Source organism: Chlorocebus sabaeus, chromosome 7, assembly GCF_047675955.1.
Source record: "Chlorocebus sabaeus isolate Y175 chromosome 7, mChlSab1.0.hap1, whole genome shotgun sequence".
In the NCBI taxonomy this organism is placed as follows: domain Eukaryota; kingdom Metazoa; phylum Chordata; class Mammalia; order Primates; family Cercopithecidae; genus Chlorocebus; species Chlorocebus sabaeus.
The window spans coordinates 101083250-101099943 of NC_132910.1; the positions used below are offsets into that span (position 1 = coordinate 101083250).

Sequence of the window (16694 nt, forward strand, 5' to 3'; positions counted from 1 at the left end):
AACATTTATTTTAGATTAGTGCCGCTCTGAACATGTGCCATCAGCAGTGGCTCCAGTCCTAGGCCATAAGCTATAGCAGATGCTTGACTGGCAACCTCTGATGCTGCAACAAAACAAAATTAAGTGGTAAAGCGCACTGAAAACAAAATGTGACAACCATCTGCTGACTGTAGCAAGTACTATTTTTTTTTGTTATTTCTTAAAAAGGCAGTTTTGAATGCTGCAGCACAAAGGATCCACAAAAATGTCAATTTATGATGGAGAAAGGGAAAGCTCTAAGTCAGGGAACATTTAGTGTTTCATCCATCACTTAAAATCAATCAATTGAAAGTTTGAATAAAAATAAAGAAAGCTATCCGCAGATAAATGTTTTAGTTAAATGCATTTGGCTGAAATATTTTCTTAAAGATTGGATTGAGGGTTTAAAAAGAAGTTTTATTAATATTTAATATTTCCATGGTTTCAATTTAAAAATACTCTGAGAAGGAGATGAATAACAAAAATCAATCTATCCTAAGAATACTTTGTTCAATTCTCAAAATGGTTTTAAAGATTCAGGCATATTTATTTTATAATTGAAGAGAGGTTTTGCAGGCTGTTTCCCTGTGAAAGGGAGAAGGACTTTCGGTAGAGAGGAAGTATATTAGGAATCAGAAACTACCTGATGCAACCTTGTGCAAATCATAAACCCTAAAACAGGGTTCAGAATAGATAATCTTTGCAGCTTCATAGTTCTGATAGTTAAATTCTGGGCCCTTTTCCAAACTATTTTCCCCAAACGACTCAGCCATTTGCCCTGCTCAGTATCTACTTTTTATAGACTCACAAGCATTCACATTATTGCTTGGTTGGTATTAGAGCTCTGCTTAATGCCATTGATACCGGTGGGTTAAGAGAGGTCCCCAAACACCAGTGGGACCTCAACCCTGGCTGGTGACCAGGTTCTTGACACTGTGGTGAGAAGAAACTCAAGGACAAGTCAGAAAATAGTGAAAGTATGGAGATTTATTGCAAAGCAAAAAGTACACACTCAAAAGGGGAGTGTGGGTGTTCTCAAAAGAGAGCTATGGACAAGGAGCGTTGGGGTTCCTGTCTTTATGGGTTTCTTTAACCAAGGGGTGGAATGTTCATGAAGATTCCCAGAAAAAGGTGGCGATTTCTCAGAACTGTGGTGCCATCCGTTTTCACACCAAATATGAGTGCCCTGGAACTGTCATGGCACTGGTGCGTGTGTGATTTGTATGTTAATGAGCATATAATGAGGTCCTGTGTGAAACCTAGATCAAATTCAGCACCATGTTGGGTCCAGACAGTCTCAGCCAGCTTGTCCTGCACCCTGGTTTTTCAGGGTCTTCTCACCTCCTAGCTTCTGCAGCTATTTCAACAGTTTCCTTTTGATAGTCAAGAAACTGCTACCTGGAATTTTCTGTTCTCCTGTGATTACCCTGTATTATTCCTGTCTTACCATCAGATTTTAGGAAATCTATCTGTCTTGGAGGTGCTGAAAATAAGTATGGGGTACATTTCAATAAGTTCATTAGATTATTTTAAACTTACTCTATTATAGTTTCTCCAGTTAGTAAATACCAACTTTTTAAGAACGTTTGGAAGGTCATTAATACTGATAAAATACCTAAGTACAGTATTGGCACTAGAAATTACAGTATGTATAAGAAACTAAAGTAGCTGAAGAAAAGAAACCACAATGACCCTTTAAAAAAAAAAAAAAACAAACCCAAAAGGTATTTGTCTTTGCTGATTACTGGCTATGCTGGCAAAGAAATCACAGGATACTCACAAGGGAGGACCAGGAAAAATGCACCATAGCCTCTGGTCTACCCAATAGTGCCACTTACTTCCAGCAATACCAGTGTCTATCAAAACTACTACCTTTAGAATTTTTCTCTACTTCTCTGATAATCTGAGATCTTAGAAACATTAAAACCAAACTGTCAGTGAAATGGGTTTAAGGCAGTTTGGTCATTCCTCAAATCCCACTTCTGCCACTGACTGGCTGTATGACTTTGGTCAAGTTATGTAATCTCTATGTTTCAATTTCCTGATCTATAAAATAGGTTAGATGGGTTAGATTGAACCATATGAAATTGCCAATACCTGACTGTTCTGACCTACTAAAAAATACAATTTCATATGGTTTCAACCTAAGTACAGAACCTACATCCTCAGGTTGTTAAGGAGATTGAGTTAATATACATACAATGATTAAAACACCACTTGAAGAGGCATGAAAGTTTATCTCCTCTAGCCATGTTTGCCAGTGAGGACACTGAGCCCAGGGAGCTCGCCTTATTCTGCATCAAATATGCCCAGTCACTGGCAGAGTTTGAGCCCTGCTTTTCTCACTCAGATTTTATGATCACCTCTCCCCTCTTTCATTAGAGCAGGAAAGTTGGGACCTGGATTCAGCACTGTTCTTTTTGGCCACCAGTTAGAACTTTTTTTTAAGAAGAAGGAAAATCTTAGAAACTAGAAAATGCTCTATAAACATTTGCTGGTGTTGTCCTCTTTTTTGGAGGTTTTCAGGGTCCTCTGAATGAGAAGGGAGGTTAAAGATTATTTTCTAAATCAGACACTACTCAAAGAACTGAAGGGAACCAGCTGTCTAATGAATGAGCTATGGAAATCACAGATCCTCAGAAAAGAAACAGAACCTAAAATTTAAAATATCTCTCTCTCTATATATATATAGTAATATGAATTTGATATTTACCAAAGAAAAACTGTCAGGGATTTTTGATGTTTGTTTTAAATCAAGGCGTAGTGACAGGTAAAGGTAGCAAGAGATAGAATGAAAGGTTAGATTTATGTAAACATACCTAAAATGAAGCACAGACTTAATATAATAAATGCTTAATATTCTTAGTTGTAGGTGCAGCTCAAATTGGAGATCACATTCTGGAAAGATAACTGCCTGTGGTGTATTCCCATATGTTATCATTTTTTGTATTTTTCTGTTGAAGAGTTGCTGTGTCATATTGTAAAGGCAGTATGTATGGAAGGAGTGAAGACAAACATCTCTAACGACACAGTTACAGACACAATGAAAGCTCACTGAGCAGAAATGTAGGCAAGATTCTGCAGAACCTTGCAATGCTCCTAGCTATCTTACAGAAAGGTGAGCCTAGGGCTAGGGGAACAGCTGGATGCATCCTAAGTGGTACTCCAGCAGTGGGACTCTACCCCTAAATCACTTTACATATTTATTTATAGAAAAATTGGAAGTGAGGAAGATAATACCTGACCACTAGATATTAAGGGAAGCAGGCTTGTTAGTGAGGGACACCAGCTTGCTGGAAAGGCGGAAGCCAGAAGCTTAGTCATCAATGCTTAGGGTCTTAAATGCTTAGGGTTATCAGTGCTAAAACTTGAAATCAGCTGGAAACCAAGAAGCCCTGTGGTTGAGCCAGCTCAGTTGCCATTGAGCCAGCTCTTCCTAGGCTAAAAAGAGTACAGTCAGGGCTTTCCAGCAGTTGAAAGGTTTGCCCCTCCTCACATGTGATGTCACTCTGTTTAAACTGAAGAAGCTCTCAGGGCTGCCACAAACAGCCACCCAGGATAAGCACCATCAGTGGTGGCCCTGAAGTCACACATGCTGGTGCAAACCTCTAAGGGTAACTGCACAGAGTAGGTAAATCCTCTAGTGTATTTGACAGAACATATCACCAGCACATTTTTCTTCTAAAAAGAGTGTTTAGAGAAACCAAAAAATCATGTTTCTTAAATAAATTGTAATATTTAGTCCCAAAGTATGTTATTTTCATAAATATTTACTTCTGTAAGAGAAGTTCACTTAAAGAAAAAAGAATAAAAGGACATAATAATAGAGACATTACATATCTGCCTCCATTTTTACTGTCTCTACCTTTTCTGAAATCTATTTTGTAGTCAAATATTGGCATTTATTTTCATTGTTTCATTTTCAATATACCCAGGAAAATGGCTATATTTAATCAATTCTAATACCAACTACGGATTCTTTGTGGTAGGTATACCTTATTGAGCTTAGTCAATGTACCAAGTTTTTGTTTGAATGTCAATTCTGTTCCCTTGTGAAAGGTGCTGCATTCAATTTGGCACGAGGTCCTTGTTCAAGAACTTGTATTTTTGCAACCATTTCAGGTATTCTAACGAGCAGTGCTTTATGCACACTTTAGAGATTTAATGACAATTTCATGAACTATTAAAATGTATCTTAAATTTGCCTACCTAAAACAACGGCTTGGGGAAAAAGTCTATAATCTCCAGAACTTTAAAAGATTTTCCTTCTTAAAAAAAAAATTCTAACTGTTGGCCAAAAAGAACAGTGCTGAATCCAGGTCCCAACTCTCCTGCTCTAATGAGAGAGAATGCATTACAGAGGAGTGGTCATAAAATCTGAGTGAGAAAAGCAGGGCTCAAACTCTGCCAGTGACTGGGCATATTTGATGCAGAATAAGGCGAGCTCCCTGGGCTCAGTGTCCTCACTGGCAAACATGGCTGGAGTAGACAAACTTTCATGCCTCTTTAAATCTGCACTGTTTATGATTCTAATGGCTATTTCAGTTGAGCATGACTGTGTTGAGCATTTAATGGAAGAACAGAAGGTACTTACAGATACGCAGTATTTTGGCTATGTAATTTAAGTGTTGTTTTTTTGTTTTTTTCCTATTATCCTCAACAAATACTAGCAATACTACTATGCCAAGCACAAAAAGATACAGTTTCTGGCACATAATAGACAATCGTAAGTGTTTACTGTGGCTGGACATAGTGGCTTATGCCTGTAATCCCAACACTTTAAGAGGCTGAGGCAGGAGGACTGCTTGAGGCCAGGAGTTCAAGACCAGCCTGAGCAACAGAGCAAGCCCATCTCTATCAAAAGTTAAAAAAAATTAGCCAGACATGGTGCTACGTGCCTGTAGTCCTAGCTAATCAGGAGACTGAGGCAGGAGGATCGCTTGTGCCCAGGAGTTCAAGGCTACAGTGAGCTATGATCACACCACTGCACTCTAGCCTGAGTGACAGAGCATGGCCTTGTCTCTAAAAACAAATAAAAATTTGTAAACACCCAAGTGTTTATTGAGTAAAATGAATGAATAAAAAAGAGAAACATTTGATAAATGAATATATACTGTTAATGGACACAATATAGAATATCATTATATTAAAATATTATATTAGAAACAATATTTATCTCCAAGGATAAAGATAAAACCACCAGAAGTTAAAAAATAGTTTATGTTTTTAACATTTGTATTATATGCCTCACGTGGGCTTTAAGTCTTTCAAACTATTAAACAATTTGATTCAGACTAATGCTTGAAAATTAAAAGCTTAAATGTTGAGATATGATATATTTAAGTGGGTATCATACAATGTTCAGCAGTTACCATGCCTTATAATGGTATTCCTTTACTTACCAGGAAGGTTGTGCCATTTGTTCACAGCAAATAACCTGTTAGCAGTAACTGTGATCACAGCAGGAGTTGCCAAACCAGGCTGGGTGTTGGCTGCCACGTGAGTAACAGGGGAGTTGGAGGGAAACTTGAGGACCATGATAACATCCTGCTGGGCTTTGTCTGTGAACATCAATGGACTCTGCAGGAGGAGATACTGTTGAGTGGGCATGACAAGACCCAAATATACAAGAAGGAAAAGACAAAGAAAGACAAGAAAGAGAGGGGGTGCAGGAAAAGAAGAGGAAGACCATATTAACACGAGTTGTAAGTGGAAGCACAGTGAGCAGAAAGGCTTGTAGAAATAGCAGTCATGATCTGACTGTTATTCATGTATGTCATTAGTTGGAATTTTGGGGGATTGAAGCAGAATACATTAACAGAAACACTTTAAAATTTATAAATTTTATGAGCTCCCTTTCCCTCCCCACTGCCATGAAAAACTAAAAGAATGATTTGATTTAGATTCTACATAGGCAAAGTGCTGGGGATTGCATTAAAGCATTCTGGTTGCTATCATGTGTCACATAATGATCTTTTAGCACTAAAAAAACAGTAAGAATGGACAATAGGCATAAAAGCAAGCCAAGGTAATTTCCAAAGATCATCAAAAGTTGTGTTGAGTTACCAGGAAGATTTTGACAACTATAAAGAGATAAGGAAAACAAATACATTTATAAACAATAGTTAGACTACATGCATCTATTATTACAGTAGAGAAATAACTTATGAACATAATATACAAACTTAATTATAAAGGTGTTTGAAAGCAATGCATAATTAAATGTACTTATAAAAACAATATATTTATATAGTGTACCAAATCACAAACACTGCCTATTGTAATGCAAATGCTACTGCTTTCTGCTGTAGCTAGGAATAAAGAGAAATACCCAGATGTTCCTCTTCCCTGTTGGTTAAAAAACAAACAAAACTAAAGCTCAAGACTTATTTGATTTCTCCTTTGAAAAACAGAGAGTAATTGAAAATGTTAAAGGAAACACTGTCTGTTCTAATAACCAGCAACCAAATAAATCTTGAAGACTACTAAGGATTTGGAACATTCTTACAACCCATATGTCATAATCCAAGACATATATAACACTGCTCTGATTTATTGGCTTTATTTATACTTTGTGGTGGTGTGCTATCATACAGTAATTGCACTGTACATTTCCAGCAATTCTCTCCTACCATGTCTGTTTTCTAATAGCTGATTAGTATCCTTCAGAATTGAAACACTTTGATGAAATGTTTCTGGCTGCTTTCCTTCTGCCATATTTCAAAACACCAGGTATATGTAAATGTGGAGGCACATATATTTAACACACATTTATTCAGAACTGGTAATAAAAAATTAAATACATTTGCATTTTTATTATCAGTCCTTTTAAAAAAGTTATTAAGAGTACTTAGAAAAACATATTGTACTAAGAATTCCTATTTGCACTCTTTGCATAAAGGTGTAAATAAAGGCAACTAATAAGCTACCCGGACACCCTTCTGAGCAAGTGGCTAAAAGCCAATCAATATTATGAGTTAATCCTCCCTGGATGCTCATTCAATTAAAGGTGTCAGTAATGCCTCATCTGATGTGGCCTCAATTAAATCCAACTATCTGATGGTGTGAAAACACAAGGGGATACAGCAACAGCAGCAAAACCAGACAAATAGGCAGCCTTCGTGTGCCTGCTAATTACTACACCTGGTGTATATTATGGCTCATGCACTTAACGCAGCACGAGATGGCTTTAATTTCTGCTCTATTCGTGTGTGTGTGTGTGTGTGTGTGTGTGTGTGTGTGTGTGGTGGGGTGCACTGATGGTTGATGGGGGAGCCCATCTGAGTACTACTAAAAACAATTAATAAACATGTGGCCTTTGATTTTTAAAACCGTAGTATCACTAGTTTCTGTCACACAAAGAACCTTTTATATGGTTTTTAAGGAATTCTGTGAAATTAGGTAAAAATGAGAAACAAGGAGCAACATGAAGGAAAATATCCCATAAGCTAATTTTAAAGAAGTCCTGGGAAATGAAAATGAACATCATTTCCAAGTACCAAGTCTTATTTTTCAATTATGTAGTTTTTAAATAATATTTACTAAAGTCAATTTATAAACTCAGAGAAAATCAGAGTACAACATAATCGTAAAGGCTCACTGAAAGGAACATACATATTTCTGAGCTTAACAGCTCATACTGTAAATATAATTAGGCTGAAATTGAATAATTCCAATGTTTATGCTCTTAAAAAACACAAAAAAAATCTCTCATGTGGAAGAAGAATGTCTTGTTTACATAGTGACTCTGGTGGGCCAACTCTAAGCCGCACGGCAAGGACAAGCCACTTTCCACAGCAAGCTGCAGACACTATGTCCAAAACTGTCCACTGCCTTCATACAACTATCTGTCCCTCTAGTCTGCTCCCGCACACCCCATCCTGACTACAGCTCCTGATGCAGGCAAGTAGCAGGAAACTCTCATGGGTGTTTCATCATATCCTTGGCTAAAAAGTATGAATGAGAAGCAGCAGAAATAAGAAAAGCACACCCCACCCTACTGGGCTACTCTGCAGTGATGGCAACAGCTGCAGATGAGCAGAGCAACTGGTAAAATAGGGATAAGAGAAACAAAACCTCTTTTAACACTGGGTTCCTCTGTGAGCCAAGGCTGGGGTACAAGTAGGAAATTGCTAGCCAGATTTCATCAGTTTTTCCAGATTAAGTATACGTTTATCGACAACTCTGTTTTCTTTTTAAAATGCCTTTTTTCCCCATGCACAATATGCACCAAGCAAAAAACACAATTTGTGCAAGTCTGAAGAGGAGTTCAGGTATTTGGTTCAGAGGATAAAGGTAATAGAAAAGACGGCTTCCCATCCTTACATAAGCATGAGCCTTCCCAGACTTCTCACCCTCGGGATAGCAAAGCTGCTCTGCCTGTATGAGCCAATAAGCCTCTGCCATGGAGGATGGTTGGGCAGTGACCCCGGCAGAAAGTCAATGGAGCAGGGGAGGTGCTTCCATTTGCCAGCACCAATGCAGCCTCAGTCTCAATGGCAAGCTATTACTAAAGCTAATTCCAAACACAAACATAAATCATTCTTACTATTTTTATGGCACTATCTTCCATTGTTCTTGCTAAATGTTCGCTCTCTGTGTAGTCTTCTGCCCACTAAAATCACTTTTTATGTTCACCTAATTCTGATTTTACTGATTTAAAAACATGTAGGGGAAAGAGTGATGCAAACAATTTTTAAAATGTGTATAGCTTATGATGGCCAATTCCTATTGCTAGATGAAGAAGGACAAAAAGTCTTGGAAGAAGAAGGAAAATGACAAAGAGCACTGAGGGAAAAAAGACACAGAAGAAGGTGATGTGGGAAGAGAAAGGAAAAAAAGAAGAAAAAAGAGCCAGAGGTAGCAGGGCCTCCTCTCTATTTCTTTCTTTCTTCACTGCTACTCTTTCCTTCCCAGTATTTATCAAAATTCTGCTATCTTTATGCCACAACATGGAATTTGACTTTATATAATTGTTCATTATATTTATAGGAACAGACGCTGTAGTCTCTATTCTTAATTTAAAACAGGAAAGAGCAACTTCTTTTTATAAGCGACAATTGAAAAACAATATCAATAGTCTATTCCTTAAAATTTATGTTAATCATGCACTTCAATTTGTTACTGTGCCTTTTTTTTTTTTTTTCTCATTGAAGAATTTTCCCCCTAAAATTTCGGGAACTATAAAGGTAAAATAGCCATATTATTTTGTAGCTCAAGTCTATTTCCCTACCCATGATTCTGGGCTGACTTTTGACTTGCTTTGACCAATAAAATGTGGCATAAATGATGTGTAAGTTCAAAAGCAAGCCTCAAGAAGTCTGGCCGCTTCTGTCTCCATTCTCATGGGACTGCTCCTACCATGGGAGTGGCCTGGTCTAGCTTCCTTAAGGACGAAAGGCCACATGGAAAGAGAAGCTGGCTACATCAGCCCACCCCCGAGAAGTGTGTGAGTGAGCTGAGGTGAAAAGAGTGGAAAAGATTTTCATCTAACCCTCAGAATCATGAGAAATAAAATACATTATTGTTTTAAGCCACTAAGTTTTTGGTGGTTTGTTATACCAAACCATCATTTTCCCCCCAGTGTTGTCCCTGCCCTTCAGTAACAGTATCTTATGTATTAGAATTTGTTTTAAAATTCCCAAACTGAAAAATATATTGGAATGTAGAGAATAAACACAATAGCAAAACTAATCTAGAAACTCAGAGGATCAAACCAGAAAAGTCATCAACCCTATATCTGGAGTCCTTTATCCTACAGGGAGGATTCATGACAATTATGGACCTTTCAATTTTGTAACACAAGACACCAACTGATGAAATACATTGGAGCAATATTTACCTTCTCAAAGACTCCAGGAGACAATGCAATAACATCTGCTGCTTGTTAGCAGGTTAACAAATATTGTATAAAAAAACAAACCCACATGTGGTGGAGAAACTCAAGCACAATGAAAGACTGTTATGAATATCAAGCATGATCTGAAGGAGAGGCAGGAAATGAGGAGAGTAAAAATAGCACTTACCACTTGCATGGCAGAACCTCTGGGAGGATGGGGCTCTATGAGTAGTTGAGAAGGAGTCTGTCCAAAACTTCGAATTTGAGCTTCAATAGCCTGAAAAGGGCAGGGGCAAGTCTGAGTGTTAAGAGGTGCTAATTACAGGGAATAGAACCCCAACTGTCACCTGAAAATATCATTCCATACTCTGGCTTGTTTCATGTTGAAAATCAACCTGTGTTTTCACAGTGGGGCTAACCACCTGGCAAGGGCATTGAGGGTGAGGTCATCGTTTAGAACCGTGGAAGTTGTTCCTATAAAACTCTGCAAAACTTTCTCATCTTGTTCAGTGATATGAAACAGAAACCAGCTATTACAATCAGAAATTGTCCTTTTTGGCTTCATCTCTGTTTTCTTGCATTTGGTTTTCCTGCTTGCATCATCCCCAATGATGAAAAGCTAATCTTTTACAGGTATAGAGAAAAACGATTGCTTCTTTGATTCTAGGTCCCATTTCATCCTGGGGAGTAAAAAGGAGGAAAAAAGAAACATAACACCTGTGAAACTGGCTTGATGCTATATTAATTTTGCGATAGGAAGAGCATTATTGTTGACAGTCTCTTTGAAGTTAGATAACTAAATAACAAAGTAAAAGCCATATGTTGCATCTAAGCATGAGACGGTTAACCCAGGGAGTAACTAAACATGAGGAACATGTGTATGTGTGCTCTTTTTGAAAGATGTGTGCTTTTGCAAGGCACTCTCCTACTATAGCTCTTGGTGCACACATAGCACACAGATGCCCATTTCCATCACCAACCACCCATCATGGGAAACTGCTAAATGCCAGGTGCTATCACATCTGTAAGCATTTTGTTTACTTGTTTATATCTGTTTCTTCCCAGTAAAATACAAAAGCCATGAAAGCAGGAGTTTATGTATCTTCTTCACTGTTAGATCCCTAAATTGGCTGAATGAATAAATGCTACATGATGGGTGAGGGGAGAGAAGGAAGCAAGGGTATATAAAGGCTACTTCGACACTCCCACAGCAGTCAGTACTCTTAACTCCCAGGCTAAAAGGATGAAGAAAACCCTCAAACTAATAAGAATAAGAATTGGAGCCAAAAGGAAGTGAGGCAGGGACTAGGATCATTTTCAGAACATCATCTCAAATTTTTTTGATAGAGTGAAATTAATTTATGATTAAACATCAAGAACAAGCTTGAGAAAAAGATCATAAAATGGCAACCTGAAGGCTAAAGGTAGTCATAAAGAAGGAGGTAGCAACACTGCTATTTAATGATATATGAACTTATGGACTTAGTTTATGAATGACAACTTTAAGTCTTTTTGAAGAACAGCTGGTAAGGATGGGCATGGTGGCTCATACTTGTAATCCCAAACCAAGACAGGAGGATCACTTGAGGCCAGGAGTTCAAGAACAGCCTACACAGTAAGACCCTGTCTCTACAAAAAGTAAATTGACTGGGTGTGCTGGTGTGTGCCTCAAGTCCCAGATACTTAGGAGGCTGAAGTAGGAGAATAGCTTGAAGCCAGGAGTTCGAGGCTGCAGTGAGCTATCATTGCACCACTGCACTCCAGCCTGGGCAAGAGTGCAGCCTGAACAAGAGTGCACTGTACAAGAAAGACTGGTCTCCTTAACAGTTGCCTTCTGTGGTTCCTGCCCGGCACCCCACATACCTCCCTGATTAAAAGGGGAGGGGAGGTGGCAAAGAACTTATTGTTTCAGTACTTAGCCTATCATGTCAGATGGCTCAGAGTGCTAATCCTGACTCTGACACATATCTGCTGTTTGACTTTGGGCAATTAGCTTATCTCCATTTCCCATCTATAAAGAAACAGTAACAATAGCTAGTTCATATAATTGTTTGGAAAATGAAATAAGATAATGCATATAAAGTGCTTAGCACAGTACCTAGCACATACAAAGCACTAAATAAAATGCTGTACTGTATTATTATTTCATGTGGGAGTTAGTGTGTTCCCCACTTAACACAGCTAAAATAAAGAAGGAAGAAATGCTTCCGGAGTTGATGTAGGAAGAGAATGGGAAATACGTTATTTAAGAAAACTGAAATCTGGCTCTGGATTTCAAAATATAGCACAGGGCTAAGAGCCTAGAGACAGAGAGATTTCTTTGAAGGTTCTGAGAACAGTCCAAAACATGAGGAATTATACACCTGGATCCTTATGGAAGCTCTGGTAATAGTAAGAAAGAGATGAATATGTGAACCAGCTAAGGAAAAATCAGTAGGTCTTAGGGACTGATGACTTTGAGCCATGAAGAAAATACAAAGCTAATTCCTTTTCTTAAAACAAACAAACAAACAAACAAACCACTTGCACGTTTCAGAGAATACTAAAGCAATGAGCAGAAATAGGAGTACAGGAGTTTCTGCTAGGGAAAACAAGTTTGGCAGGAGAAAGACAGTAGATTTTATGTCAGACACATGGAATCCAAAGTGATAGTGATAACCATTTATCTAGGTCAATATGTCCAATGTGTAAAAGAAAGCCCAAGAATGGCTCTGAGGTGAGAGAAGAGAGGTATTGATTTTGGTGTCATTCATACAAAAGAGAAATTTAAGTTAATGTTTATCTTTCTCTCTTGTTGTACATGTATGTATGTTTTTAAGCAGCAGAAATGATCTCCTTTTTGAAATGAAATATTATATGAAACCTCAATACATGGAGATAGGGTTATTCAACTTTACAGGGGTGAAACCATCCCTAACAAGCCTCCTCAGCAGCCTCTGAGATAACTCTGAGAATTCCTTAGGGCTCTGGAGCACAGTCTGAAACTATACTCATTAAGCCCTGGGAGGAAAATACATGAGACCTAGACACAAAAGCACCTAGAGCTCAACCTCAAGAAGTATTTATATTTAGGGTATAAATGAGGAAGTAATGAAGAAGACAGAGAGAGAGCGGTCAGAGGGTGGGTGGGAGGAAAAGCAGCATAGAGTGATATGGAAGCCATAGGATGAGGGTTGTGAAGAGAGAATGGGCAATAATGCCAACTACGATAGAGAAGATATGAATGATGACATTAGAACATATACATCTTTATTATAGATACAAATTTAATATAACTGACCTTAATATTACATACAGTGTTTTCCACTTAACAATGTTTTGAGATAAAAGGTTATGGATGATGAGACAACTTTCAAAAATACCAATCTCCTCTTTTTAACTAACACTTTAGTCAAAATTTGTATACAACTGGCACATTACTGAAAACTCTGAGGAAAAGCCTTTTTCAAGTCACATAATATAGTGGTCTGATTATTCTACCTCAATGACAGGATAAAAGCTATATTCTCTCACACAGGTTAAATAATAATAAAGTTTCTTTCCAAGTCTTGAAGGCATCTGAAAAGGCTGTGGAATTCTCAGACACAAATGCTTTACTTCTCGACTAACCTTTGAGTTCTTGATATTAAAAATGCAACAGAAAGGACTTTTTCAAGTGTGAAAATTATAGAATAAGATTGTAAGGTAATGACTATGATCTCAAAACTTTATAGTCACACTTTATATCATCAACTGACAATTCCAGATTCTCCTCCATGCTTTTAAAATTCATTTGCCATTTTTCATTCATCTTAATCTCTGAAGCAATTTACAGAGATTCTCCCTTCTGTGGCTTCAATGGCTTAATGCTTAGACTGGCTCTGTAGTCTACTCCTTTAATCTCTGTCTTTTGCTGACTTCTTTGTCATCCATATATGAATTTATTACTGAAAGTTCTCTTTTAGCACTATGATTCACTCAACTTAAGCTTGCTTTCTTGGAATTTTTTTCTGTTGGGCTTCAATCTCTACCTCTATCTGAAAGGTTTCCAGTCCTATGACCAGAGGACTGCCCGCTCCCATGAAGTTTGCCCTGGCCATCTTGTGTGTAAGCACGTGTATGTCTTAGCACATCTAAAATCTTAAAATACCATTTTTTATTTTAGCATTCCTCAGTCAAGAATTAGATTCTTCTGATTTTTTTAAGCTCAGAATCTTGTCAATATTTTAAAATTTTCACCTGTTTCACATATAAGCCACTAAGCCTAATCACTTCAAAGGATTCACCACTCCTTTCTGAATCCAGGCCCTTATAATTTCAAGTATCGATTATTATAATAGTCTCTTTGCTGGTTCCCCCCTCTATTCAGTTTCTGCCTTCAGCATATCCTGCAGAACTGAGTTTTCCTAAACTTGCCTTTATGCAATATTTCTCTGGTCAAATGTCTTCAAGTGATTCCAAGTACTTAAAAGATAACGCCAGGCATTGCACGTTTTCCTACCTCTCTAACTTTTATTCTCTCATCCTATCTATTACCTTATACCAGTGTTCCTTTTCAGTCAAGCTGGTTTTCTTCTACAAATATAAGCCATCTCTGTCTTACAATTTCTACCATGCCACTGCCCGTCATACAATGGTCACACTTATCTTCAGTTTTCTAAGTTCTAGCCCTCTCTAGAAAACGCTGCTTGAGTTCTACCAAGTTTCCCTAATCTTGTTAAATAATATTACACCTGTTCATACTGCTCATTACAGTATATACTTGATTCAGAATTCCCTGTAATGTTATTTATGTCTGTCATTACAACTATACTGTAAGGCAGTGGTCCCCAAACTTTTTGGCACCAGGGACTGGCTTCATGGAAGACAATTTTTTCATGGACCTGGTTGGGGAGCGGGGGTGGATATGGTTTGGGGATGAAATTGTTTTACCTGAGATGACCAGGCATTCGATTCTCAGGAAGTATGCAACCCAGATCCCTCACATGTGCAGTTCACAATAGGGTTTGCATTCCTATGACAATCTAATGCTGTGGGTGATGTGACAGGAGGCAGACCTCAGGCAGTAATGCTTGCCCACCACTCACCTCCTGCTATGCAGCCTGGTTCCTAACAGGCTGTGGCTCAGCGGTCGGGGACCCCTGGTATAAGGGTCTGAATATCATATATGTGCAACAGGTAGAACAGTACCTTGCCCATAGTATTTACACACACAAAAATTTACTGAGTGCCTGTTATACAGCAAGCCAGCCAGGAACCCTTATGACTCATCTGTGGTTGGACTGGGGACAAAACCAAGTTTGAGAGATGAGCACACGTCTTGATGAGGGCTGACTGAGGTTGCAGGGGAAGATAAGGAATGTTAAGTAAAGGCTGGTATTTGCTATTACAAAGAAACCAAATGAGTCTCTCAGGGAAGCTCTGAAAGATGTCACTAAAGGCAGTAATTCTCATTTCTTCAGCTCCAGCATACTGGAGGATATGACAACACTCCATTGTCTCACTATAGTAGTAATTCTTAAGGTCAAGTGAGAAATCCTGGGGTAATATGTATGATTTGAAAAAGTCCCTCAAGTGATTATGTTTATTGCCTTATCTTCACTTGTCTATTCAGTCCTCTGTATAGAGCAATACAAAATGTAAAGGTATAAATGAGGTGTGAAATAACAGGAAACATACAAGCACCCTTAAACCCTGTAAGGTCCAGGAAGGTGGGTTGGTAATAGGGTAGCTTAACAAACATTACCAAATGCCTCAACTGTTTTTAATGAACTCTCCTTCACCTAGAGACTTTTCGTCCTAGGTGATCACTTTTTAGACATTCAGTTATGTAAAATTTTTCATTATGGAATAGGATAATGAATCCCTATGTATCCATTAGCCACCTTCAACAATTATTAAGACATTTGGCTTTAGGTTATCTTAAAGTGAGGTCAATCTAGACAATGTCCTAGATAGATTCATTGAAAAATAAGAGAATGTTTCTGCCTTTAAGCAATTTGTTTTTTTTAACCTCTAATGCAAGACTGTACATACGGAGAATAAAAGTATCTTACAATGACCAAAAATATAAGCATTATCTGGCAGCCTTCATATTTCTTCAAAGGGGCTGAATATACTCAGACTTCTAAGGAGATGTTCAATCCTTAAGTTGCAAATTTGATCACGTGACTCAAAGCCTTCCATTCCAAATCCTTATCCTGGGTAGCACCACACATAGGATTAAGTATGCAGACACTGAAATCAGACAGCCTCAGTTCAAATCTTACCACTATCACATATTAGAACAGTGATTTTGGGCAAGGTACTTAACCTTCTGTGCCTTAATTTCCTCTTCAAAAAATTGTGATAATAACTGTCAGTATTTTATTGGGTTGTTGTGAGGATTAAATGAGATAATATACAGCACTTAGAACAGTTCATGGCACATACTAAGCTATCAGTAAGTGTGTGATATTATTACAGCATATATATTAAAGACTTAACACAGTGCTTGGCTAGGGTTAAGTAAGTACTTAAGTACTCAGCAAATGTTACCAACTACTCATCATTAAGATTAATAGTAATCTAGCCCCAACCACTGTCCATTTCACCACTCTATAATATGACATGTAATCAGCATCATATTGCCTTTAAGCTCTTGTTTATATTTTCTATTCCTTTTCTCTGTGTGGTTTTTTGCCTCCTCATTCTTGAAGACTTAACTCAGGCATCTCTGGCCTCTGGGAGATCTTTCTTGACCTCACCCAGACTGTTGCTGTCCCTCCCTTTTTGCTCTTGTAGCAACACGCATAAACTTTTACTGCCTATTTATCTAATACTAATTACTGGTTTAATTTTCCAACTTATTGATCAGACT

At 37.9% G+C, this 16694-nt stretch overlaps 1 protein-coding gene across 4 annotated transcripts in view; it reads right to left on the reverse strand.

The window, feature by feature from the left end:
• Positions 1–16694, reverse strand: part of LRBA (LPS responsive beige-like anchor protein) — a 764757-nt gene that overhangs the window by 50798 nt on the left and 697265 nt on the right. For 3 of the 4 annotated variants that reach the window (XM_007999974.3, XM_007999973.3, XM_037986930.2), the window contains 2 exons: positions 10044–10133; positions 5421–5613 (listed from right to left, as the gene is read on the reverse strand). In XM_007999974.3, coding sequence (XP_007998165.2) covers positions 5421–5613; positions 10044–10133 — 283 coding nt within the window. The remainder of the gene's footprint in view (positions 1–5420; positions 5614–10043; positions 10134–16694) is intronic. The other variant, XM_007999976.3, reaches the window with a different exon arrangement.